This window comes from Schistocerca gregaria, chromosome X, assembly GCF_023897955.1.
Source record: "Schistocerca gregaria isolate iqSchGreg1 chromosome X, iqSchGreg1.2, whole genome shotgun sequence".
In the NCBI taxonomy this organism is placed as follows: domain Eukaryota; kingdom Metazoa; phylum Arthropoda; class Insecta; order Orthoptera; family Acrididae; genus Schistocerca; species Schistocerca gregaria.
In genome coordinates this window covers 485,072,408-485,099,228 of record NC_064931.1, presented here as the reverse complement: position 1 = coordinate 485,099,228, position 26,821 = coordinate 485,072,408, and the positions used below count along the sequence as shown (strand labels likewise).

Genomic DNA, 26,821 nt, shown 5'->3' with positions numbered 1-26,821 from the left:
GGGGTCTAAGGATTGTCCACAGCTATCATGTAGTGTGAAATTAGGAGCATTGTTGTGAACTTATGCTGGCTCTTCTTCAAAACTGACAGTGGTGGTGGTCTACTGTGGTTACCCTGGCCCTGATGTCATCTTATAGGGAGTGTGTAGTCATTAAGTTCTTGCTGTTCGGACTGATTTTGTTGCCATCCAAGTTGCTGTGTGGTGGCACTCCATATGACCAGTGACAACCCCATGTGCCAACCCCCGTGTACAGCACCATGTGCAAGTCCACATCAGTGAGCCTGTGCTGGCTTGGCCAAGGGATCTGTTTTCACTGAGGTTTAAAAGTAAGAAGTAAAGCAGTGTGTGAATGATCCTTATTGTATTCACCTGGACCATCCCCTTCATTTCACTGTTGGATACTGGGTGAAATGGAGCAGTGGTTAGATGTGTCATGGTGTTTCTTCAACAAACAGAATAGAATTCATCGGATGTAGAATATAGGATGTTATCAGGTGCAGCGTGCGAGATGCTTTACAGTGAATTTAGTTGTTAATGAAACTATGCCTGTTGTCATCAGCATAACATACGGATACCTGGCATCTGAGCCCCCACCTCCTCTGCATGGCACACATGGGCACGCCCCCATACACACACAAAGACCCCCTTTTTAGATGACATGACATTTAGGAAGAGTGATCAAATGTTATTACAGTGTCAATAAAATGCAGTAAAAAATATGAAGTTTTTAGCTGTTATAGAGTAAAGTCTTGTAGGCTCTTAAAAAGCTGAAGGTACAAATGAAAATTGTCCATAGTTTAATAGTATGGTTAATGAAATGTGACAAACCTGTAATGTTTCTTTTTCAGGTATTACTCTCCTGACAGTAGCCCTTTTTGTGTCTGCAAGGATGGGAATATACCAAGAAACTCTATATGCTAGATATGGGAAGCACCCAAAGGAAGCTTTGTTCTATACTGTGAGTACATTTTCAAGTCAGCTGTAAAATTATGTGCAGGTGCATTGTTGTTGTTGTTGTTGTTGTCTTCAGTCCTGAGACTTGTTTGATGCAGCTCTCCATGCTACTCTATCCTGTGCAAGCTTCTTCATCTCCCAGTACCTACTGCAACCTGCATCCTTCTGAATCTGCTTAGTGTATTCATCTCTTGGTCTCTCTCTATGATTTTTACCCTCCACGCTGCCCTCCAGTGCTAAATTTGTGATCCCTTGATGCCTCAGAACATGTCCTACCAACCGATCCCTTCTTCTAGTCAAGTTATGCCACAAACTTCTCTTCTCCCCAATCCTATTCAATACTTCCTCATTAGTTATGTGATCTACCCATCTAATCTTCAGCATTCTTCTGTAGCACCACATTTCGAAAGCTTCTATTCTCTTCTTGTCCAAACTATTTATCATACATGTTTCACTTCCATACATGGATACACTCCAAACAAATACTTTCAGAAACGACTTCCTGATACATAAATCTATATTCGATGTTAACAAATTTCTCTTCTTCAGAAACGCTTTCCTTGCTATTGCCAGTCTGCATTTTATATCCTCTCTACTTCGACCATCATCAGTTACTTTGGTCCCCAAATAGCAAAACTCCTTTACTACTTTAAGTGTCTCATTTCCTAATCTAATTCCCTCAGCATCACCTGATTTAATTCGACTACATTCCATTATCCTCGTTTTGCTTTTGTTGATGTTCATCTTATATCCTCCTTTCAAGACACTATCCATTCCGTTCAACTGCTCTTCCAAGTCCTTTGCCGTTTCTGACAGAATTACAATGTCATCGGCGAACCTCAAAGTTTTTACTTCTCCATGAATTTTAATACCTACTCCAAATTTGTCTTTTGTTTCCTTTACTGCTTGCTCAATATACAGATTGAATAACATTGGGGAGAGGCTACAACCCTGTCTCACTCCTTTCCCAACCACTGCTTCCCTTTCATGCCCTTCGACTCGTATGACTGCCATCTGGTTTCTGTACAAATTGTGAATAGCCTTTCGCTCTCTGTATTTTACCCCTGCCACCGAACGATTTTACATGCGTTTTTGCGCAATGTTTATGGTAATGGTGTGAAAATTCATCATACAGGTGGTGGTGTACAATGACTTTAGCTTAAGTGACTGTAACTAGCGTACACGCCTCCCCCCCCCCCCCCCCTTGCCCCATCACACACACACACACACACACACACACACACACACACACACACACACACCACTGTTGTCTGCCACTGCCTGACTTAAATATTGTTGTCCATCCTTTTTCTCTCTTTCCTTATCCAATGTTTCCATGCTACCTATTTTTTGCTGTAGAATTTCACCACTCAGTTACAAGAAATCATTTATTTTGTGCTTGACCTTTAGTTCATTATTACTTTCCTGACCTTCACCTCATATGATAGACACTTCAGACTGATTTATCAGCACATTTTACCTCTTTTTTTTCACATTAATTTCTTTCTTTTTCTTGTGGCAACATTTACTTGAGTTCAAAGAATTTATGTAATCATCTATTTAAAAAAAGATTTATTACTCTGCTTAATTTTTAATACAACTTTACTGTAGGTTACATTGGGCATTTTAAACAGTGGGATGGCACTGAATATTCCACTGTATTATTAGCTTGCATTGCAAATTCTCCTTACAGCCAAAATGAATATTTTTAATGTGGGCACTACAGCAGATGTGGATTTTTCAAAGGACTAAATGTATGATCTTCTACCTATTCATACATATTGCGAAACAGATGAACCCACTGGAGGAATCTATGAGAAATATTCATGATACCCTTATGCTGTTCATAATGATTTACTCTCATTTTGAACTCCTGTTTAGATTCTGTCATTGGATGATGTGCATCCATGTGCCAAGACCATGGCTGTGCTCTTTTTACATTTTAAATGTGAATAATATACTTTTTTTTAGAATGGGGAAGACATGTTCAAAAGTCTTTGTGAGAACACTCTTGCTCTCATTAGCTTTGGAAAGTTACAGAAACTGGACAATATTTTTGTGATCTATCTCCTGCACTTAGCCCTTTTCTATTGACTAGCAAGTTTTCATACATTTCTTATCAATAAAATCAAATGCAAAATGCTATGATTCTGCTTGATATAGTGCGTATTGGGGTAGAAAACTACAGCTGTTGCTAAAATCACATACCTTTATTTACGAATATTTGGAAAGTAATTCTTCTGTGACAAATATCTGTGTAACACTGTGGTCCAGCATAGTTGTGAAATCAGTATGTTTAGGCTGTGATAAGCATGCAGTATGCCAACAACCAACACCAACTCCATTGTTGAGCTTCAGTGCAGCACTACGAGTCTAAATCTTTGGCACTTCAATAAGAATTTAACTTTCTGATTGGTAACGCAACTGCCAAGGAGGTTAAGAAAGCGAATGTGCACTCTGTGTGCACACTGGGTGGAGCCGTTCCTGGCATGGAACTGGTCCTTCCAGGTGCCATGATGAGCGCAAGGTGCAGCTAGCTGGCTCACATCAGTGCCAATGATGTCTGTCACTTTGGATACAAAGAGATTCTCTCTGGTTTAGAGTGGCTATCAAAAGTGATAAAGGCTGCCAGTCTTGCGAGGTGAAAGCAGAGCTCACCATTTGAAGCATAGTCGACAGGACGGATTGAACCTGTGGTACAGAGCCAAGTGGAGGGTCTAAACCGGAGTTTGATGGTTCTGCAACTGTGTAGGCTGCAGATTCCTAAACTTGCACTATAGGGTGCGGGGTTTTGGATTCTGCTAAATAGGTCAGGAGTACACTACATGCAGGAAGTGGCTACATGGGTGGCAGGGGTTGTGTGGTGTGGACTGGGCAGTTTTTAGGGTAGACGGTTTCGGGGAAATGCAGAAAGGGCTTCTGTCTCAAAGGGTGCAGGTTGAACACAGGAAGAACACAGATCTAGGAACCATTGGTACAACAGTTGTACATTGTCACAGCTGTGTTGGGAAAGTATCAGAGCTCCAAGTGCTAATGGAAAGTTCTGATCAATTGAAAGCTGGCTACAGCCAGAGATAAGTTCAGCTGAAATTTTTGTGAAGGACCTAATGGTTTTCAGAAAGGATAGCCTAAACACAGGTGACAGTAACGTGTTTGTTGCTGGTAGTAGTAGTTTATGTTGTGGCAAAATTGAAGTAGATAGTTCCTGTGAGTTAGTATGGGTAGAAGTCATTCTTGGTGACTGGAATAAAATAATAATTGGATCCTTTTACCAACCTCCCAATTCAGATAATACAATTGCTGAAAGATACAAAGAAAACTGGAGTCTAATTTCAAAAATGTACCCAACTCGTACAGTTTAATTATAGTTGGTGGTGACTTCAATTGATCCTTCATATGTTGGTAAAAATACACGTTCAAATCCAGGGGTACTCAAAAGACAAAATCCGAAATGGTGCTAAATGCATTCTCTGAAAATTATTTTGAGCAATTAGTTCACAAGCCCACTCATATGGTAAGTGGTTGTGAAACCACACTTCACCTCTTAGCAGCAAATAATCCTGAGCTAATAACAAGCATCAAAACGCACAGGGATTAGTAAATACAGTGTTGTCGTAAGAGACTGAATATCATAACTCCCAAATCATCCAAAAACAAATGAAAAATATACCTGTCCAAAAAAGCAGATAAAAATTTGCTTGGTGCCTTCCTGAGAGACAATATCCACTCCTTCCGAATTAACAGTGTAAGTGTAGACCAGATGCGGCATGAATTCAAGAACATTTATACCAAATAAAGTAAAAAATGAGCTGATCCCCCTTGGTACCCATAACAAAACTTTGTCTTAAAACTTAGCAGAAAAATCTAGAGATATTCTTGCAGTATATAAGTATTCTAGTGGCAAAACACAATGATGCCTTCTTTGCACGATAGCAATGGAAGTGCTATCTATGACAGTGCTGCTAAAACAGAGTTACAAAACAGTCTTTTGAGATTCCTTCACCAAAGAAGATGAAGTGAATACTCCAGGATTTGACTCAAGAACAGCTGCCAAAATGAGTAACTTAAAAGTAGATAACCTTAGAGTAGTGAACCAGTTGAAATCGCTTAACAAAAGTAAGACTTCCAGTTGAGGCAGTATACCAATTAGATTCCATTCAGAGTATGCTGATCCAATAGCTCCATACTTCAGTCACATACAACAGCTTTTTCGAAAAAATGATCCGTACTCAAGGACTGGAAAGTGACACAGATCTCGCCAATGTTCGAGAAAGGAATAGGAGTAAGCCACTAAATTACAGGACCATATCATTGACTTTGATGTGCAGCTGGATTTTGGAACAAGTATTGTGCTCTAACATTATGAATTACCTCAAAGAAAACCGTCTATTGACACACAGTCAATGCAGATTTAGAAAACGTCATTCTTGCGAAAAACGACTAGCTCTTTAGTCAGGTGAAGTGTTACTGCTGCTGACAAGGCATTTCAAATGGGTTCTGGTTTCTGGAAGGCTTATGACGCCATACCTCACAATCAGCCTGTAATCAAATAGCTTGCTTATGGAATATCATCTGTTATGTGACTGGATTTGTGATTTCTTGTCAGAGGTCACAGTTCATAGTAATTGATGGAAAGTTACAAAGTGAAACAAAAATGATTTCTGGCATTCCCCATGGAAATGTTGTGCACCCTCTGTTGTTTCTTACCTATATAAATGATTTATGAGACAATCTGAGCAGCTGTCTTGGGTAGTTTACAGATGATGCTGTCACTTATCATCTAGTAAAGCTATCACAAGATCGAAACAAATAGCAAAAAAATGAAGTGTGCAAATTGGCAATTGACCCTCAATAATGAAAAGTGTCAGACCATCCAGATGAAAGTAATCCATGAAATTACTGTTACATGATAAGTCAATCAAATCTAAAGGCATTAATTTCAGCTAAATACCTAGACATTCCCCCATGAACCATGGACTTTGCCGTTGGTGGGGAGGCTTGCGTGCCTCAGCGATACAGATAGCTGTACTGTAGGTACAACCACAACAGAGGGGTATCTGTTGAGAGGCCAGACAAACATTTGGTTCCTGAAGAGGGGCAGCAGCCTTTTCAGTAGTTGCAAGGGCAGCAGTCTGGATGATCGACTGAACTGGCCTTGTAACAATAACCAAAACGGCCTTGCTGTGCTGGTACTACGAACGGCTGAAAGCCTGGGGAAACTATGGCCATAATTTTTCCCGAGGGCATGCAGCTTTACTGTATGCTTAAATGATGATGGCGTCCTATTGGGTAAAATATTCCGGAGGTAAAATAGTCCCCCTTTCGGATCTCCGGGCGGGGACTACTCAAGAGGATGTCGTTATCAGGAGAAAGAAAACTGGTGTTCTACGGATCGGAGTGTGGAATGTCAGATCCCTTAATCGGACAGGTAGGTTAGAAAATTTAAAAAGGGAAATGGATAGGTTAAAGTTAGATATAGTGGGAATTAGTGAAGTTCGGTGGCAGGAGGAACATGACTTCTGTTAAGGTGACTACAGGGTTATAAACACAAAATCAAATAGCGGTAATGCAGGAATAGGTTTAATAATGAATAGGAAAATAGGAATGCTGGTAAGCTACTACAAACAGTATAGTGAACGCATTATTGTGGCCAAGATAGATACGAAGCCCACACCTACTACAGTAGTACAAGTTTATATGCCAACTAGCTCTGCAAATGACAAAGAAATTGAAGAAATGTATGGTGAAATAAAAGAAATTATTCAGATAGTGAAGGGAGATGAAAATTTAATAGTAATGGGTGACTGGAATTCGAGTGTAGGAAAAGGGAGAGAAGGAAACGTAGTAGGTGAATATGGATTGGGGCTAAGAAATGAAAGAGGAAGCCGCCTGGTAGAATTTTGCACAGAGCACAACTTAATCATAGCTAACACTTGGTTTAAGCATCATGAAAGAAGGTTGTATACATGGAAGAACCCTGGAGATACTAAAAGGTATCAGATAGATTATATAATGGTAAGACAGAGATTTAGGAACCAGGTTTTAAATTGTAAGACATTTCCAGGGGCAAATGTGGACTCTGATCACAATCTATTGGTTATGACCTGTAGATTAAAACTGAAGAAACTGCAAAAATGTGGGAATTTAAGAAGATGGGACCTGGATAAACTGAAAGAGCCAGAGGTTGTACAGAGTTTCAGGGAGAGGATAAGGGAACAATTGACAGGAATGGGGGAAAGAAATACAGTAGAAGAAGAATGGGTAGCTTTGAGGGATGAAGTAGTGAAGGCAGCAGAGGATCAAGTAGGTAAAAAGACGAGGACTAGTAGAAATCCTTGGGTAACAGAAGAAATATTGAATTTAATTGATGAAAGGAGAAAATATAAAAATGCAGTAAATGAAGCAGGCAAAAAGGAATACAAACGTCTCAAAAATGAGATCGACAGGAAGTGCAAAATGGCTAAGCAGGGATGGCTAGAGGACAAATGTAAGGATGTAGAGGCATATCTCACTAGGGGTAAGATAGATACTGCCTACAGGAAAATTAAAGAGACATTTGGAGATAAGAGAACCACTTGTATGAATATCAAGAGCTCAGAGGGAAACCCAGTTCTAAGCAAAGAAGTGAAAGCAGAAAGGTAGAAGGAGTATATAGAGGATTTATACAAGGACGATGTACTTGAGGACAATATTATGGAAATGGAAGAGGATGTAGATGAAGATGAAATGGGAGATACGATACTGCGTGAAGAGTTTGACAGAGCACTTAAAGACCTGAGTCAAAACAAGGTCCCCCGGAGTAGACAACATTCCATTGGAACTACTGACGGCCTTGGGAGAGCCAGTCATGCCAAAACTCTACCATCTGGTGAGCAAGATGTATAAAACAGGCGAAACACCCTCAGACTTCAAGAAGAATATAATAATTCCAATCCCAAAGAAAGCAGGTGTTGACAGATGTGAAAATTACCGAACAATCAGTTTAATAAGCCACAGCTGCAAAATACTAACACAAATTCTTTACTGGCGAATGGAAAGACTAGTAGAAGCCGACCTAGGGGAAGATCACTTTGGATTCCGTAGAAATACTGGAACACGTGAGGCAAAAACTGATCTTACGACTTACCTTAGAAGAAAGATTAAGGAAAGGCAAACCTATGTTTCTAGCATTTGTAGACTTAGAGAAAGCTTTTGGAAATGTTGACTGGAATACTGTCTCTCAATTCTAAAGGTGGCAGGGGCAAAATACAGGGAGCGAAAGGCTATTCACAATTTGTACAGAAACCAGATGGCAATTATAAGAGTCGAGGGACATGAAAGGGAAGTAGTGGTTGGGAAGGGAGTGAGACAGGGTTGTAGCCTCTCCCCGATGTTATTCAATCTGTATATTGAGCAATCAGTAAAGGAAACAAAAGGAAAAATTTGGAGTAGGAATTAAAATCCATGGAGAAGAAATAAAAACTTTGAGGTTCGCCGATGACATTGTAATCCTGTCAGAGACAGCAAAGGGCCTGGAAAAGCAGCTGAACGGAATGGACAGTGTCTTGAAAGGAGGATATAAGATGAACATCAACAAAAGCAAAACTAGGATAATGGAATGTAGTCGAATTAAATCGGGTGATGCTGAGGGAATTAGATTAGGAAATGAGACACTTAAAGTAGTAAAGGAGTTTTGCTATTTGGGGAGCAAAATAACTGATGATGGTCGAAGCAGAGAGGATATATAATGTAGACTGACAATGGCAAGGAAAGCGTTTCTGAAGAAAAGAAATTTTTTAACATTGAGTATAGATTTAAGTGTCAGGAAGTCGTTTCTGGAAGTATTTGTATGGAGTGTAGCCATGTATGGAAGTGAAACGTGGACGATAACTAGTTTGGACAAGAAGAGAATAGAAGCTTTTGAAATGTGGTGCTACAGAAGAATGCTGATGATTTGATGGGTAGATCACATAACTAATGAGGAAGTATTGAATAGGATTGGGGAGAAGAGAAGTTTGTGGCACAACTTGACTAGAAGAAGGGATCGATTGGTAGGACATGTTCTGAGGCATCAAGGGATCACCAATTTAGTATTGGAGGGCAGCATGGAGGGTAAAAATCGTAGAGGGAGACCAAGAGATGAATACACCAAGCAGATTCTGAAGGATGTAGGTTGCAGTAGGTACTGGGAGATGAAGAAGCTTGCACAGGATAGAGTAGCATGGAGAGCTGCATCAAACCAGTCTCTGGACTGAAGACCACAACAACAACAACCTAGACATTACAATTTACACTACACTTGTTCATCCTATTTTGGGGTAGTGCTGGCACTGTGTGGGATCCTTACCCGATAGATTTAATGGAGTACATTGAAAAAGCTCAAAGAAGTGCAGCACGTCTTGTATTATCGAGAAATAGGGGAGAGTGTGTCATGGACATGATACAAGATTTGGGGTGGACATCATTAAAACAAAGGTGTTTCTCGTTGCGGCGGGACCTTCTCACGAAATCCCAATCACCAGCTATCTCTTCTGAATGCAAAAATATTTTGTTGATGCTGACCAACATAGGGAGAAACGAAAATCATTAAAAACAAAAACAAAAAAGGGAAATCGGAACTTGCACAGAAAGATTTGGGTGTTAGTTTCTTAAGTGCTCTGTTCGAGAGTAGAATAAATAGAGAATTATTGTGAAGGTGGTTTGATGAACCCTCATGTACTTACTTGTGATTTGTAAAGTATCCACGTAGATGTAGGTGTAGATGAACTGTAGCTACACAAGCAGCTTTCAGTAAGTAAATGAATAAATGTATAGTGCATTTTCTAACCATATATGGCAAATTGACATTCGATGTGTACTGATTAGCCAGAACAAATTTTGCAGGAGATATTAAGCACTCAGTTTGTTGTCGTGTTAAGTCAGAAATCTTTTTCGCATAAAGATTCTTTGGGAACACTTTGTGCAGTGAAGTGACACAGTTGTCAAGTGTCTTCATAAATGCACACAAAAGCTCATAAGTGTTGAATTCGAAATGTGCCACGGGTGACAGAAACCATTTAATTTCAGTTGAACGCAATACACTGAATGAAAGGAATTCTTATGACTTCATATAGGGTCCAACATATGCAGTGGAAGTGCTTTCATACGTTCATTATAAGATTTGGCATTAGATGGAAGCTCCATGTCATTGTTTTAAAGTCATCTCTCGCTATTCAAGTAGGTGGAGGAGAAAGTTTGTGATTGAAATTCCATGAGAATGTCCTGCCACAGCAAAAAACATGTTTGCTTTAATGTCTACCACCCCTGTTCGTGTATCATATCCATGACACTCTTCACCTTATTTTGTGATGATACAAAATGAGCTACTCTTCTTTGAACATTTCAATGTCCTACATCAGTCTGATCTGATGTGCATCCCACACTGCACAGCAATACTCCCAAGGAGGGCGGACAAATATAATATGAGCAGTCTCTTTAGTAAACCTATTACATTTTCTAAGTGTTTGGCCAAAAAATGACAGTCCTTGGTTTGCTTTCCCCAGAACATTATCTATGTGATCGTTTCAATTTAAGTTATTCATAATTGTAATAGCTACGTATTTAGTTGAGTTTACAGCCTTTAGATTTGTGTGATTTACCACATAACTGAAATTTAGTGGATTCTTTTTTAGTGCTCATGTGGATGACTTCACACTTTTCATTATTTAGAGTCAGTTGCCACTTTTTTTCACCATACGAAGACTGGTGACTTGTCGTGATGATAAATGACAGCATCATCTGCAAACGATCTAAGAGGGCTGCTCAGATTGTCTCCTAAATCATTTATGTAGATCAGGAACAATAGAGGATCTGCAACACTTTCTTTGGGAATGCCACATATTACTTCTCTTTTACTTTATGATATTGGGGTCATTTATTGCGTATGGACCGTTACATTTTTGAGAGGAAATCACAAATCCAGTCACACAGATGAGATAAGCACACAGTGTAATTAGAAGTCACTTATGGGGGAAATATGTTGATGGGCTTCTGGAAATCAAAAAAATTTGGAATCAATTTGACGTCCCCTGTTGATAGCACTCCATTACTTCGTGAGAATAAAAAGCTAGTTGTGTTTCACAGGAACATTGTTTTCTGAGTCCATGTTGGCTATTTGTGAATAAATTATTTTCTTCGAGGTGACTCATTATGTACGAGAACAGTATATGTTCCAAAATCCTACTGCAAATTGATGTTAGTGACATGGATCTATAATTCAGTGGATTACTCTTATTTCTTCCTTGATTATTGGTGTGACCTGTGCAACTTTCCAGTCTTTGGATACGGATCTTTCTACGAGCGAGCAGTTGTGTATGATTACTTAGTATAGAGCTATTGTATCGGCATTCTGTGAAAGGAACCTGATTGATAGACAATCTGGACTGGAAGCCTCGCCTTTCTTAAGTGTTGTAAGCTGCTTTGCTACACTGAGGATATCTACTTGATTAGAATTTTGCAATATTTACTTAATCTCCTTTTGTGAATGTGTTAGTAACTCTACTTAGTGGCATTGTCATCAATATCACAGTCATTGTTATCGCACAGTGAAGGTATTGATTGCATCTTGCCACTGGTGTACTTTACATACAACCATAATGTCTTTGAGTTTTCTGCCAGATTTTGAGACAGTTTTGTTGTGGAAACTATTAAAAGCATCTTGCATTGAAGTTTGCACTAAATTTTGTCTGTAAATCTTTGCTAATCTTGGGAATTCTGCGTTCTTTTAAATTTGGCATGCTTTTTTCATTGCTTCTACAATAGTGTTCTGACCTGCCTTGTGTAGAGTCGGGGAGGGGAGGGATCAATGCCATCTCTTATTGCTTTATTTTGTACACATCTCTTAATTGCCATTGATACTATTTCTTTGAATTTAAACCACATCTGGTCTACGCTTACATAGTCAGGTTGGAAGTTAATGGAGACTGTCTATTAGGAAGGCGTCAAGTTAATTTTTATCTGATTTTTTTTTTTTTTTTTTTTTTTTTTTTTTTAAGGGATGTGCATTACATATATTTCTGGTGGGTTTGGATATTATGGTATTCAGTCTAGCTACAACTACTTTGTGGTCACTAGTCCGGTAAAACAGATGCCATCATTTGGCATGAACTTGTCTTCATTCCATTTTTCCAGAATCAGATTGTGTCAGATCTATTTTCATAATGCATAAGGAAAACACGCACAGTGTACTGTGAAATGCCACTACACAGTCTAGCCACAATAGGATCTCAAACAAAGGAGCTCATTCATTGACATTGGTACTAGGAAATGATGTTAAATTTTGCTGGGTAGCTGGGATGGGAGTCTAGTGGAACTAGAAAACAAAGGTAGGGCCCAAAGAGGAGTATGTTGCAAAATACGCTGTGTATCTAAAAGACCACTTCTCAATGAGAAACTGAATAGGTGGATAAACAATTCTGACTGTGCCCATCCATCAAGGTGAAATCTCACTGCCAACAGAAAACAGGGTACTGTCCACTGTTGCACGGCTATCTTTCATATCACACGTCAACATCAAATTATAGACAGATTAACACTTCCTCGAGTTGTATAGGGAATATGATTTAGGTGAAATTGAGGCAAGCGTTATGAATTTAGGAAGGATGTTACACAGGTTCAACCACTTTTTGTTAACGGTAAGCAGGTTATACGTGTTTTTCATTTGTAAGCTGTCATTCATGTGCATTTATCTAGTCTTCAGTATTTTAAGTTAGCTGCTTCATGGTTGTTGTGTGTGTGAGTGTGTGTGTGTGTGTGTGTGTGTGTGTGTGAGAGAGAGAGAGAGAGAGAGAGAGAGAGAGAGAGAGAGAGAGAGAGAGAGATTTTATGTATAAAATATTTATAAACTTATGTACAGTTAACTAAAGGAAATCACAATCCATTCTTTTCTTCTTTCAGCATTTGTTACCTTTGCCAGGATTCCTAATAGTTGGCTACGATATTTATCAGCATATAATATCTGTTTTTGAAAGTGCTCCTATGGTTCTTCCAATAGTGGGTGCTATACCAAAGATGGTTGTTTATCTTGCTGGAAATGTTCTGACACAGTATCCTTCATCAAATTTGATGCATGTGAAATACTTAATTTTCTTTTATTGGTGCTGATTGTGTGTAAATTTGAGTGGAATTTATCTTAACATATCTAGGTATGTGCGGTGGTACTCATCAAATTTTGAATCTGTGTTTTCATAAAATTAGTAAGATAATGAGATGCCAGTATTAAAGCAAGGCAGTCAACACAAAAATTAAATTTACCAGGTGCCAGGTTTTAGTAATTGAGCATTGGAGGTGGCACATTCATTGTATGTTAGTTTTTCGTACTTTGAAAGTTCACCATCTGTACCTGACATTTTTAGTCTCGTTGCAATGTCTGAGTTCTGAAATCCAAAAGTGTTAAAGTAAAACACTCATCTTTTCTTAAGTGTAAAAATGTACAAATAAGGCACTTACTTATCTTAATAGCTGCAACAGTTTACATGTAAGTTGGTGGAAATCATTGGATGTGGGGGAGGGGGGGGGGGTGTATGTTCTGTTACATACCAGCCAAAGAAATTGCACTATTATTGTAATGAGTCGGGTGCTGCTCTGGAGAAGCAACACAAACCTGATCCTTGTGTTGCACTATAGTGAGTAGTGCACTGTTCCAACTTTTGTTAGTGAAGAAACATCAAGCTGGAAATTGGTTTGATCACCACAGAGTTCTATTGGAGGCCCTTGCCTTCCTCTAACCTTTGAATTGACACACCATATAGTTATAATGGAACCTACAGTTTAAAGTGGTCTTGAAACCATGATCCAATTCAACATTTTTTTGTTTTAATACATAACTTCCAGAGGTGAGATAAAAAAAGTAATCATAAGACTGACTGACGGTATGCACCTGAAAATGTGGATTTATGCAAAGCATGGTAGGCAGTTTTAATGGCTCAGCAATCCTGTAGGCAATTTCCATGTAGAAAACCTCTGCACTCCCAATACGGCGGCACTGCTGCTCTTTGAATTTCAGAATGCAGTACACCTATATCTCACCACATGTATTTTTGCCAGAGAAAGTTATCTTTTCTTATGATAAGTATGTGAGTAGTTATTTCTCTCTTCAGTCAGCAACCATGGAATGAAGTGAGGAGACACCAATTGGAATTCTGACCCGCATAGCCCCTGGTACTACAAGTTCAGTAATGTGAAAACCACCTTTAGTGTGTTCAAGCACCCTGTGCTCTAAATTATGATGCTAGGGCAGGCACAGTATGGTTTCAGTACTCTAATGACCTTTCTGACCTACTAATCCAGTGCTGCATGATCACTCATGAGACAGTTTATTACACAAGGTTAAGTCAAGTATTATCCGCAATTTAGTTACATTATTGTTTATTTTGGTAGTACTGTCATTTTACATAGATGATGCATGCTTTGTTTGTTGTTATATATTTGCAATTTTCAAGCTGCTAGGCTAGTTTCATTATCGTTGACGTGCTGTTAATCATGGCTGCTCTGCTGTCTGTTTTCACAAAAGAAGAGCAATGTTCAGCAATCCATTTTTTTTTTGTAGTCGGAAGGCATACCAGTGGCCGAAATTCATCAAAGACTCTTGGTACAGAACGAGAAAGGTGTTTTGCCACAACGGAGTGTCTATAAACGGATTGGGAAAATTCTGAAATGGTCGCACAAGTGTTACGCACGATGGAGGAGCCGGACGACCTTTTACTGCCACAAATAAAGGAACATTGAGCGTTCACCTGAAATGATTCTTGTAGACAGACGATTAACTATTGACGAAGTGGCACATCGTATGCAAATTAGTCATGTTTCTGCCTATGAAATCATCCACAACAGACTTGGATTTGATAAAGTTTGTGCAAGATGGGTCCCAAAACAACTCGCACAGTTGCATAAACAAACGCTCTTGGACATCTCGCTATCGTAACAAACAGGACAACTTCTTAGACAGGATCATTACTGGTGACAAAACATGGATCCATCATTTTGAGCTGGAGAGTAAACGGCAGAGTATGGAATGGAAAATCCAAATTCGCTGTGCAAGAAAAAGTTCAAGACCCAGCCGCCTGCAGGAAAACTGATGCTTATGGTTTTTTGGGACGTACGAGGTCCAGTACTGGAACATTATGGAGAAAGGGGCACAGCAATAGAGTGTATGTAATAGTGAGATGCTTATTGCCAGGCTAAAATGTGCAATTCAAAGCAAATACCGAGGATTGCTGTTAAAAGATGCTGTGTTGTTGCACAACAATGCCCGTCCACACACTGCTGCCCACACTGCTGAAATGCTCCATAAACTCAAATTTGAAGTACTTTATGATCCTCCATATTGTCCCGATCTTGCCCCCTTCTGACTATCACTTGTTTGGTACACTCAAAAAGGTATTAAGGGGCCATCAATTTGCCTCGGACGAAGCAGTGAAAGAGAAGGGGTGCATTCCTGGCTCGCAGCTCAACAGATAACCTTCTTTTATGAGGGCATTAGGAAGCTTGTACAACAATGGACCAAGTGCGTTGAAATGCAAGGAGACTATGTTGAAAAATGATGTTCTTGTAAGTTTTCTATTTGATTACAACAAAATTTTATAACTACTTTGCAGACTGGACATGTCATATCATCTACACATCTCACCTGTGTAATGATTTTACTCCCTTTGCACATCCACAGGGCATCAGTTTTTTTTAAATGCTTAATAATATTTTATCAACCACAGCAATGTGATAGTCTCAGTTGTCTATATGTAATCATTCAAATGTTTGTGATTTCTGGTTGCTGAACTTATAAACAAATGCAAGTGGAGTGTAAATGCTGCTAGGGAGCATGAATTAGTATTTAGAGAATCCAAAATATAATTCATTTTCTTATGCATTACAACTTAAGTGTTTCACATTATTGTGTTAAGTAAATCCTTAGCGTTTGACCAGATACATGTGCATCAGCTCAGTCTATGTCCTGACTACAGAATGCTCATCTCTTACTGTCACCCTTGTTGTAACTTTACGAAAGTTTATAAGTCTGTTATTTTCAATTATCTATTTCAAAAATGACTTCACCCTCATTCACTGGATTGGAACTATACTAGTCTTTTCAGGTACAATCATATTCACTGAAGTGGTACCAAGAATCAGAGGTGCCTTGACACCAGTTTCGAAGAAGAAAGATTAATAATAATAATAAAAAGTGGTAAAGCTGCGTAGATAAAGGTTCCAGATGAGAGAAAATGATAATTTTAAATTTTGGCATTTGTTGTGAATGACTTTAGTAGTGATGATGAAATGCTTTAACAGCTGACAGTAACTGACAAACTGTATACTATTGGATGAAAAGAAAAGGAGAACTATAAAATTGTGGAACAGAGTTGCTGGTCAGTATGTCAGTTTCTCATCCCGTGGTCGGAGTAACTAACCTGCCCTTCTTCTTCAACGTTCCACAGTCTACATCACCTCTTCAAGGGAGGAACTATTAATTCTCAAAGCTAGGTTAGTATTACGGACATGCCTCCTGACCAGCAATTTTGCTCATAATTTTAAAGTAGTCGTTTGGACAATTCGGCTTGTACTGGATTTCTTAGAAGGGTATCAACTGTTAAGAAAACTATGTATTAAATTTTTGACAAATTTCAGGGACCACAGTCATAATTTCGTACCTTTAACATTTGTAAATATTAAGTTTTACATGCAGAATTTACTAAATGTGAGATGTTTTTAGAGATCTGCTCTCTGCAGCCAGACATCAGCAGCTGGGAGCACCGTACTGTTAATATGTGGGAGGGTATTTCCAGTTCTGGTGTTTGACTTAGAATGAAGCAAAACTGCTTTAAAACTTTGGTTGTAATTGTGGAAAAGAATTCATTTTTATTTGTAACTGGGTTATTGCTGTACCAGTTTAAATTATGGAAATGCTTAAATCTCTGTATGGCAGAGTTGTCAGTTTTATTGGCATGTACTGAAGTGTACCTGCAAATGTTTCATGTAAGTTGAGATTTGAAAGATAATGTCTTAGATGCCTAATTTTATACAGATTATTTAAGTTAAGAACTCTGTGCAGTATTATGTACATGGTGTTTCTTTCCAAAGAAAATATTTTTAGGAAAGTGAGGCACGGCTTCAGGAACACTTATCATTTTGTCTTTTTTTAAATTTATTCCAGAGTTCATAGTTTGCTGATTTATATTACCTAGTAGAGTGTGCAACTAACTAGTGGTCATTGTGAATTACATGATCTCGAAGTTTTGAAAAGCATTTATGTGGTACTCTGGTTTCTAAAGTGTGTGGCCTCCCATTTCAGATGCTGGCTGTGTGTGTGTGTGTGTGTGTGTGTGTGTGTGTGTGTGTGTGTGTGTGTGTGTGTGTTAGGGTTCTTTTGTTACACTGATGTTAATGGTCAGTTTTGTAGAGCACTTTAAAATGCATAAGTACTCGCAGAACTGTTGTATATGCTTTAATATAAAGAACTTATGTTAATATGTCTGTGATGAAAGTAGAATGCAACTGAGTCTTGAGAATTTTATTTTATTTTCTGCTGTGTGTGACAAAGTGAGTTTGTTCAAGTTATTTCCTTACAGGAGGCCAGAAGAATCAGAAAAATAAAGCAATATAATATTTTCAAACTTGTAATATTTGACGTTAAGCAAAAAATATATTTATATATAATCATTAAAATAAAATTTTCATATCACTACAACATGCTATGCTGAAATTCATTTATAATAAATGCTATGTCACACAAATTGCATCTATTTCTAATGGGAAGGGGACAACGTTGAAACACATACAGTGACATATGGAAAAATTGCTCTAACAGTAGGGGGTGTGTTAAAATAACACAGAGCAATTCAGCCTAATATCAGATCACAATATTTAGCAAACCACATACACTAATTTGCCTTATAGCCTAAGGAAAAAATCCTACAATAAACACTTTCTCCTCCTTCAAAATTACATACTGTTCCATTTCGCTACTGAAGATTGGCTGTGGAGAGTGAAAATTTACATTCTGCATAACTTGACAAAGAAGTTTGGCTTAAGCCTTTCGCTGCTATGGGTGTGCATAGACGTCATACTACACCATTCCCCAGGTGCTGTGGTCATGGATACACGCACCCTTGGGTTTTCCTACATTGCTGTAGATGTCAGCATACGTCTTGAGCTGCCAACATCTTACTGCTGTGGATGAGTTACATCCACATTTTGGTGAATAAAATAAGTTTTGTGTGTTTATCAGAGTACATAAGTGCCTCGTTGCACGCTATCATTAGCAAACCACTTCATTTTTGTATCTTGAATCGCTTGAGGTATGACCACACAAATTCGCGACGCGCACTGACATGGGCTGGATATAAAACCCAGTTACTCAAGAGTGGAGCGAGATATCGTTTTGTTCTCATTTTAAATAAAATTTAGATATATGAGCTACATTTCATTTATTGCAATGTATGAGCTAAATCAACCATACACAAAGTTTACGCAGTACATTTTTATCTCTGCAAAATATTTAAAATGTTTTTCTTAATTTGATGCAGCACAGCAAGTATGAAGGATAACAAAAATATATTCAGTTCTTTATGAGCAAAGATAACACTGTAAAATCTGCAAAAACATTTTCACAAGTCTCCGAAAAATCAGGTCATAAGTATTTCATACCAGATGGAACAGCATCTATCAGCTCAGGCACCAGCATTTAGCAAGCTATACAGCCATAAAAAATAAAAAGCTACCCTCAGCACAGAATGCAGAGAGCATATTTGTAGGAGCAAATATTATTTGATCTGTAATAGGTGGTGTTGAACTCCATAAGTAAAATCTAATTTATACATGTGTTAACTGAAATAAATGGTTTCGTAACTTCAGTTAAATGATAGTGCAGAAAACACTATTGAGACGTCTCAGTGCTACAATATTGAGTGATCTTGTGAAAATAAATTTTGGCAACAAACCAAGCAGAATCTTTCCAGAGGGGGAAGGGAGGACATTGCCACACAGGAGGGTATCCTTGTAGTAACAGGTGGGAAGTGTAAACTCAGATACGGGGTATTAGTAGTAGTGGCTAAATCTGACAAAGATAAAAAGGAAAATAAAGTAAACTTATTGCAACAAAGTAGGATTTAAAAAAATAAAAGAAATGGACAGTTTTTTTTTTTTTTGTGAACTGCATCCTACGAATCTTGTAGCCGTAGTATGAGAGTGGATATTCCACAGCATCGAGTTAGTGAAGGTCTGGTATCGAGCAAGAAATACTTGTCACATATATTTAAGAAAACTTTGATACCCTTAAAATTTTGAGTGATTTTACAAATTAAGAAATATGTACATAAATATGTAACCAAAATTGATGAAATATGTAATGAAACAATGTTACATAAAATCCAAAATTTTATATTTTTTCTAGAAAACGTAAGTTTACAGGTAGGCTAGTCAAAATATATACATTAATTCTTGATCAGTTCACTTCCACTACGAAGTGCTTAAGTACAAGTGCCTGCTACTCAAGCCACACTGTAAGGGGGATGCACAAGTAATTATAATTTCTTTCCAAATGTTCTGTTGCCATGCACAGTCTTCTGTCTGACAATATGTTTTTATAAATAGAGAAAAATCACTCAACATTGCATATTTATACAAAGGGATTGTGCTAGGAATAATATTTTCAGGGGCTTTTACAATTTCACCATTAAATAAGTGAGACAGAATAACAAGAATTTGAGTACAGATTGCAGTTTAGTGGAAACCGCACCACCCACTTCACCTCGTACAACACTCATTGTGTTTTAGGGCTCAAAGACAAATAGGCTCAGATGCACACACCCATGTCAGAACCATAGAACACAACGGAAGGAGAAAAAAAGGTTAAACTGCTACACATTAAGCCCAATCAACGGAAGGAAAGATAGCTAAAAACAGGGACTTGGAGAAAGGTCCATAAAATGCACTGCAGAGAACAGAGGTCATGAACTTAAGGTTAAATGTCCATTGCCATAGTGCTACAAACGATAAAAAGTAAAACACGGTCGACAAGCCCGTGTGCGTTGTGCTAAAAAATCACTGATAACTCAATACTGCAAACATAAATGAGATTGTAAATGGTTAAAAAAAAGGGGGGGGGCATTTCCATCAGGAAATGACAAACTGTCAGAGGTTGAGGGCAATGAGCTTAAAGTGGTGGGGGAACACCACTTAACAAATAGTGATGGCTAAAAAGACAGTGCTCAACACAACATAGCTAAAATGATGTCCTCATGGTGAGAGGGCTGAGAGGCCTAATTCCCCGGAGCTTGTTCCCATGAAGGGAGGACCAGTGGTGATGCCAAAGTGACACCACCTGCTAACCTGGTACAACACTGACAATGCAAACTGCATCTTCCGTTATTCCCACAGCCTCATGGAGAGGCATATTTGAAGTTTCAAGTTCCTTGATACCGCCATGAAGCGAGGTGAAGTTACTTGTGATGCATGAAATTGAACTGATCACCTTAGAACTATTGAATGCTGATAGGAATTCACTCAAAGACACTGCAGGATCAGAAGGAAAGTTCTCCATCACTGATTTCAGAGGCTCAAAGTGCTTACTGTAGAAAGTCACAAATACAATTCATGGTATCCACCTCGTTACCACTGGCTCCAGAGGCAGAGGTACAATAGGGAGCTGCTGCTTGTAGCGTTGTACATGGGAAAGACATTTCAAGAAAACTACCACTGTAGCTATCAGTATATTTGCTTCTGGGAAATGTGTAACTCACTCTGTCACTTATTGCAGCCATACATGTAACATGCACTAAGTTTGGAGAAAATATGCCAAGAATTTCCCTGCTCTCAACATATATGAAGGGGCATCTGTGTACATAAATAGGATCCTCTCTTCCTCTACACCATCTCGCCATTTAGTACCTTAAGTTCATCATTAATCAATCTAGCAATTCTGTAACTGTTTGTTGCCTCAAGGTTTACACTAAATTAAATAGGGTTTAGCTGTAGCCTCAGCGTCCAACTTGCCCACAATTAGATTAGCAGTGAAACAGCCTAAAGCATCCATTGTCTAATCAGAAGAAATACATATAGGTGATGTGTCAACATAGCAAGATTATTCTTTCGTGGAGTGAACTCATAGGGAATGTTGCACTATTTCTGGAGGAAATGTTTAAATTCAGGTACCTGTAGTTTGTTCCCTGTAACAAATACAAAACACAGTTCTTTGTAAAATCACTATTAGGCGAGGTATACTGTCCATGCAACTGTGTAAGTAGAACCTGTTTCTTTAAACAAATGTGTTGTTTATTTCTAATATGTACACTCCTGGAAATGGAAAAAAGAACACATTGACACCTGTGTGTCAGACCCACCATACTAGCTCTGGACACTGCGAGAGGGCTGTACAAGCAATGATCACACGCACGGCACAGCGGACACACCAGGAACCGTAGTGTTGGCCATCGAATGGCGCTAGCTGCGCAGCATTTGTGCACCGCCGCCATCAGTGTCAGCCAGTTTGCCGTGGCATACGGAGCTCCTACGCAGTCTTTAACACTGGTAGCATGCCGTGACAGCGTGGACGTGAACAGTATGTGCAGTTGACGGACTTTGAGCGAGGGCGTATAGTGGGCATGCGGGATGCCGGGTGGACGTACCGCCGAATTGCTCAACACGTGGGGCATGAGGTCTCCACAGTACATCGATGTTGTAGCCAGTGGTCGGCGGAAGGTGCACGTGCCCGTCGACCTGGGACCGGACCGCAGCGACGCACAGATGCACGCCAAGACCGTAGGATCCTACGCAGTGCCGTAGGGGACCGCACCGCCACTTCCCAGCAAATTAGGGACACTGTTGCTCCTGGGGTATCGGCAAGGACCATTCGAAACCGTCTCCATGAAGCTGGGCTACGGTCCCGCACACCGTTAGGCCGTCTTCCGCTCACGCCCCAACATCGTGCAGCCCGCCTCCAGTGGTGTCGCGACAGGCGTGAATGGAGGGACGAATGGAGACGTGTCATCTTCTGCGATGAGAGTCGCTTCTGCCTTGGTGCCAATGATGGTCGTATGCGTGTTTGGCGCCGTGCAGGTGAGCGCCACAATCAGGACTGCATACGACAGAGGCACACAGGGCCAACACCCGGCATCATGGTGTGGGTAGCGATCTCCTACACTGGCCGTACACCTCTGGTGATCGTCAAGGGGACACTGAATAGTGCACGGTACATCCAAACCGTCATCGAACCCATCGTTCTACCATTCGTAGACCGGCAAGGGAACTTGCTGTTCCAACAGCACAATGCACGTCCGCATGTATCCCGTGCCACCCAACGTGCTCTAGAAGGTGTAAGTCAACTACCCTGGCCAGCAAGATCTCCGGATCTGTCCCCCATTGAGCTTGTTTGGGACTGGATGAAGCGTCTTCTCACGCGGTCTGCACGTCCAGCACGAACGCTGGTCCAACTGAGGCGCTAGGTGGAAATGGCATGGCAAGCCATTCCACAGGACTACATCCAGCATCTCGACGATCGTCTCCATGGGAGAATAGCAGCCTGCATTGCAGTGAAAGGTGGATATACACTGTACTAGTGGCGACATTGTGCATGCTCTGTTGCCTGTGTCTATGTGCCTGTGGTTCTGTCAGTGTGATCATGTGATGTATCTGACCCCAGGAATGTGTCAAAGTTTCCCCTTCCTGGGACAATGAATTCCCGGTGTTCTTATTTCAATTTCCAGGAGTGTAGATTGCTTCGAAAAAGTAGATCAGTGTGAGATTTCATCATACATCCTATATGTTTATCACCAGAGTTGCCTCAGGTTCTGGAAATCAGGGAATTTCAAACACACCAGGGAAATTTGGAAAAAAAACATGAAAAAAATCTCATTTTTTTGACTCAGTAGATGAAATGGTTTGTTTACTGAGGTGTCATGCATCATCACTGGCTGGTCGCAGCTGAGTACATGCACTGTTTCCCTCCTCCTCCCTCATTCTTACTGCTTCTCCCCTTCCTACCACTCCCCTCAGCTTGCAGTCAGTGCTGCCGCCATTTCTTGATTTCTTGACACTAGCCTAGCAGCTGGTGTCAGAGAGAGAGAGAGAGAGAGAGAGAGAGAGAGAGAGAGAGAGAGAGAGAGAGAGAGTGAGTGAGTGTGTGTGTGAAGCTAGGGCAGAAAATTTGGTTGTGAGAGGGTAACTGTCTTTTCTATGAGCCTGTCTGTGGCTCACCAATCATCTTTACAGTGAGTTGCTACCTATCCTCACTATTATTGATTCTCAGAGTATTTGAACAAGTTATCTGTTGCACGGATCACCGCAGTCTCATTTCATCGACATGCTGTATGTGGCTCGTGAATAGCTGGCCACACGAATGGATTTCTGTGACGGGCCAAAACAGCAGTCCATTTCTGCAGGTATTTGCAATGGATTAGGCCTGCTGATCATGAAGCCATTCATTTCCCACCAATGTGCAGGCCCTGCCCATCGGATCTAGTCTCACTGATCAGTCCACAGGCCGGGTCCATTTGTGTGTGGCGTAATGCAGTGGATATTCGTGGTTTATCGATGGACCGAGGACTGCAGTGCCCCTTGGCAGGCCAGAGGCCACAGGCGATGGATTTCAGGAATTGGTTGGTTGGTTAGTTTGTTTAAAAGAGAGGGGGGGAGGGTGGAATAAGGGACCAAACTGCAAGGTTCAGTCCCTTGTTCCCAGTAAAATAATTACACAACGCAAAGAAGAAAAGAAAGGAGACATACAGCACAATAACAAGGGAAAGGAAGAACCAGAAGGACAACCAATACTATTATGGACAAGAACAGGAAAAAAAACTATAGAGTCGCTTGGAGTCTGATGAGAGATGTTTAATTATCTGACTATGGATCTGATCCCGTCCAGGAGCTGTGTCAGGACAATGTACAAGGTCACTGAGGAGCTCCCACTCTGTAAACGGGGCGTCATAGGATTCACTTTGGCGTGTAGTAAACAAGAAGACATTCTCTTCCAGCCGCCGTTTGAGAGTGCGAAAGACTGGGGGGGGGGGGGGGGGGACTCTCCAATGCAGAGGCTCGAGCACAGTGCTCGGCAATCGTATTTTCATTGGCAGATAAAACATTTATGTCAACACCAGGAACACCTGTTGGGGTCTGGTACCTAAGAACACGTTTGATCTTCGCCCAGACTAGGGAAGGTAACGTATGGCACCCAATGGTGGAGACATATCTCTCCCAACCCTCCTGCTTCCATCGTTCGATAAGTTGGCGAACAAGAGCACAGAGCCATTTAAAGGTTATGAGGTACTCCAGCGAAGGGTGCCACTGTAGAGCTCGCCAACGCTCCTTAATTACTTCAGTGACTTCTGGTGACCACCAAGGGACTGCTTTTCACTGGGGGCACCCTAAAGAGTGGGGGATCGTGTTTTCTGCCACAGAAACGATTGGTGTAGTCACCTGCTCAATCATCACATTGATGTTACCTTGTGAGGGAGATTCAACGGTGACCGGAGAGGAGAACGTTTCCCAGTGCGCCTTGTTTAAAGCCTATCTGGGCAGGCATCCATGGGCTTGATGCTGGGGCAGTGACAAGAAGATGGGGAACTGGTCATTACCAGACAGATTGTCATGCACTCTCCAGTGGTCAGATGGGAGAAGTCCTGGGCTGAACCAAGTAACTGCCTTGAGCCACACTGAAATGTGTGGCGGCCCCAGTATTTAAGAGCCAGAGGCCGAACTGAGACTGTAAAGTTGCGACATCTCTGCCTCGATAAGTAAGAACAGTGCCACTCCACAAGAGGTTATGGGTGTTAAAATCTCCCAAAAGTAGGAAAGGTTTAAGGAGTTGATCAATCAGTGCAGTTAATACATTCCGGGATACTACACCATCTGGAGGAAGACATATATTCCATTTCCTCTGTCTTCCTTATTCTGACAGCCACACCTTCAAGAGAGGTTTGGAGTGGCACAGGTTCACCACAGACTGAGTTAGGACATAAACGCAAACCCCACCTCACACTCGATAAGTCATTATGTTTCCTATAGCATCCCTTATAGCTGCGGAGGGCAGGGGTCCCCATTGCTGGGAGCCAGGTTTCCTGGAGGGCAATGCAGAAAGCAGGTATAAAGCTCAACAGCTGCCACAGCTCTGCCAGGCGAAAGAAAAAACCACTGCAATTACTATGGAGGATGGCGGCATTGTGAGACTAGGAAGGCATGGAACATTCAATGAGGCAGTTTACGCAATAGGGTCACCTGCTGCCACTGACTTTTTGGCTGAGCAGTCTGTATCCATTTTTTCTGAGGGTCTGGTGAGATCTAGGTCTTCAGCAGACGCCAGAATCTCCACCTCATCTGCAGATGCAAAGCTTGGAGTAGCGGCGGTGTGGATGTCGCCGCAATTCCCTTGGTCTTGGGGACCTTCATTTTGTATTTCTCTAGCTGGTCCTTGGGTTTCCCTGGTTGAGAGGGCTTCACTGATTCAGTCGCCGGCACTGAGGATGAGTGTGAAGCCCTGCAACCAGCTGCTTTTGGGCTCTTCAGTCACTGGCGGGTGTCACCTTTCCAACTAGCAGAAACCTGGGAAGGGAGTGACCCATGGGACTCCTTCCTAGCGAGAGCAGCTGAAGAAGTTGTACACTTTTCTGTCTTGGAAGTAGGGACGGATGTCCCCGATGGCTGGAGGGGTGTTGCTCCTGAAGTATCTGGTGCAGGAGCAACAGGGAGCGAAGTGCAGGTGTAGTCTTCTGGCTCTGAGAAGTGACTGTGGTTGGCGGAGCTGATGAGGCAAGAACTGTTGTAGTGGCGGCATAAGATGGTGTCATGTGTGCAGGATGTAGGGGTTCAAATTTCCTCTTAGCCTCAGTGTAGGTCAGTCAGTCCAGGGTCTTGTACTCCATGACTTTCCTTTCTTTCTGGAGAACCCTGCAGTCTGGCGAGCAAGGCGAATGGTGCTCTCCACAGTTGACACAGATGGAAGGCGGGGCACATGGAGTATTGGGATGTGATGGGCGTCCGCAATCTCGACACATGTCTTTGTATGTACAGCAGGAAGACATGTGACCGAACTTCCAACATTAAAAGCACCGCATTGGAAGAGGGATATGGGGGTTTTACATCACAGCGGTAGACCATCACCTTGACATTCTTAGATAATGTATCACCCTAGAAGGCCAAGATGAAGGCACCGGTGGCAACCTGATTATCCCTTTGATCCCAGTGGACACGCCAAACAAAATGTGCACAGCTCATTGTCAGACTGCAAAAGAAGGTCCCTGTGAAATATGATACCTTGGACCATATTTAAGATCTTATGGGATGTGATGGTTAAAGAAACATCCCCCAGCTTGTCACAAGTGAGTAATGCCTGTGACTGGACAGAGGCTGCTGTTTCGATCAAGACAGACCCAGATCTCAATTTGGACAAGCCCTCCACCTCCGCAAAGATGTCCTCTAAATACTCAACAAAAAACTGAGGCTTCATCGTCATGAAAGATTCCCCATCAGCTCTCTAACATACAAGGTACCATGATGAATACGAGCCACTGCCATCCTTAGACTGACATTCCTCCCATGGTGTGGCCATGGAGGGAAACAATTTGGGGTCATACTTCTGTGCAATGAACTGAGCCCGTGAATGCTTAGAGACTGCTGGTGTTTGACCACCAACAAGAGATGATGTACTACGCTTCATTGCGTGTCATCGAGCCTGATGCCACCCACTGCGACCAGGGCCCCTCCCCACGGGCGCCACCCAGCCGCAGCTGGGCAGGATGGCCATTGCCGGAGGTCCTGATGCCGCAGGGGGATGGGCATCTGTCCCTTGGCATACGTGAGGAGTTAACAGCGCAGACATCAGCATAGCAATCCCTGTGTGGTCAGGGGGCTACAACCAACAGGTACAGTC

At 41.1% G+C, this 26,821-nt stretch overlaps 1 protein-coding gene across 1 annotated transcript in view; it reads left to right on the top strand.

Moving 5' to 3' along the window:
- The window catches only part of LOC126297768 (UDP-xylose and UDP-N-acetylglucosamine transporter), a 35,849-nt gene extending 18,199 nt beyond the window's left edge, over positions 1 to 17,650 (top strand). The window contains exons 6-8 of the mRNA XM_049988943.1: positions 849 to 958; positions 12,868 to 13,016; positions 15,892 to 17,650. Of these exons, the coding sequence (XP_049844900.1) occupies positions 849 to 958; positions 12,868 to 13,016; positions 15,892 to 16,132 (500 nt within the window). The 3' untranslated portion in view covers positions 16,133 to 17,650. The remainder of the gene's footprint in view (positions 1 to 848; positions 959 to 12,867; positions 13,017 to 15,891) is intronic.
- Positions 17,651 to 26,821: the final 9,171 nt, after the last annotated feature.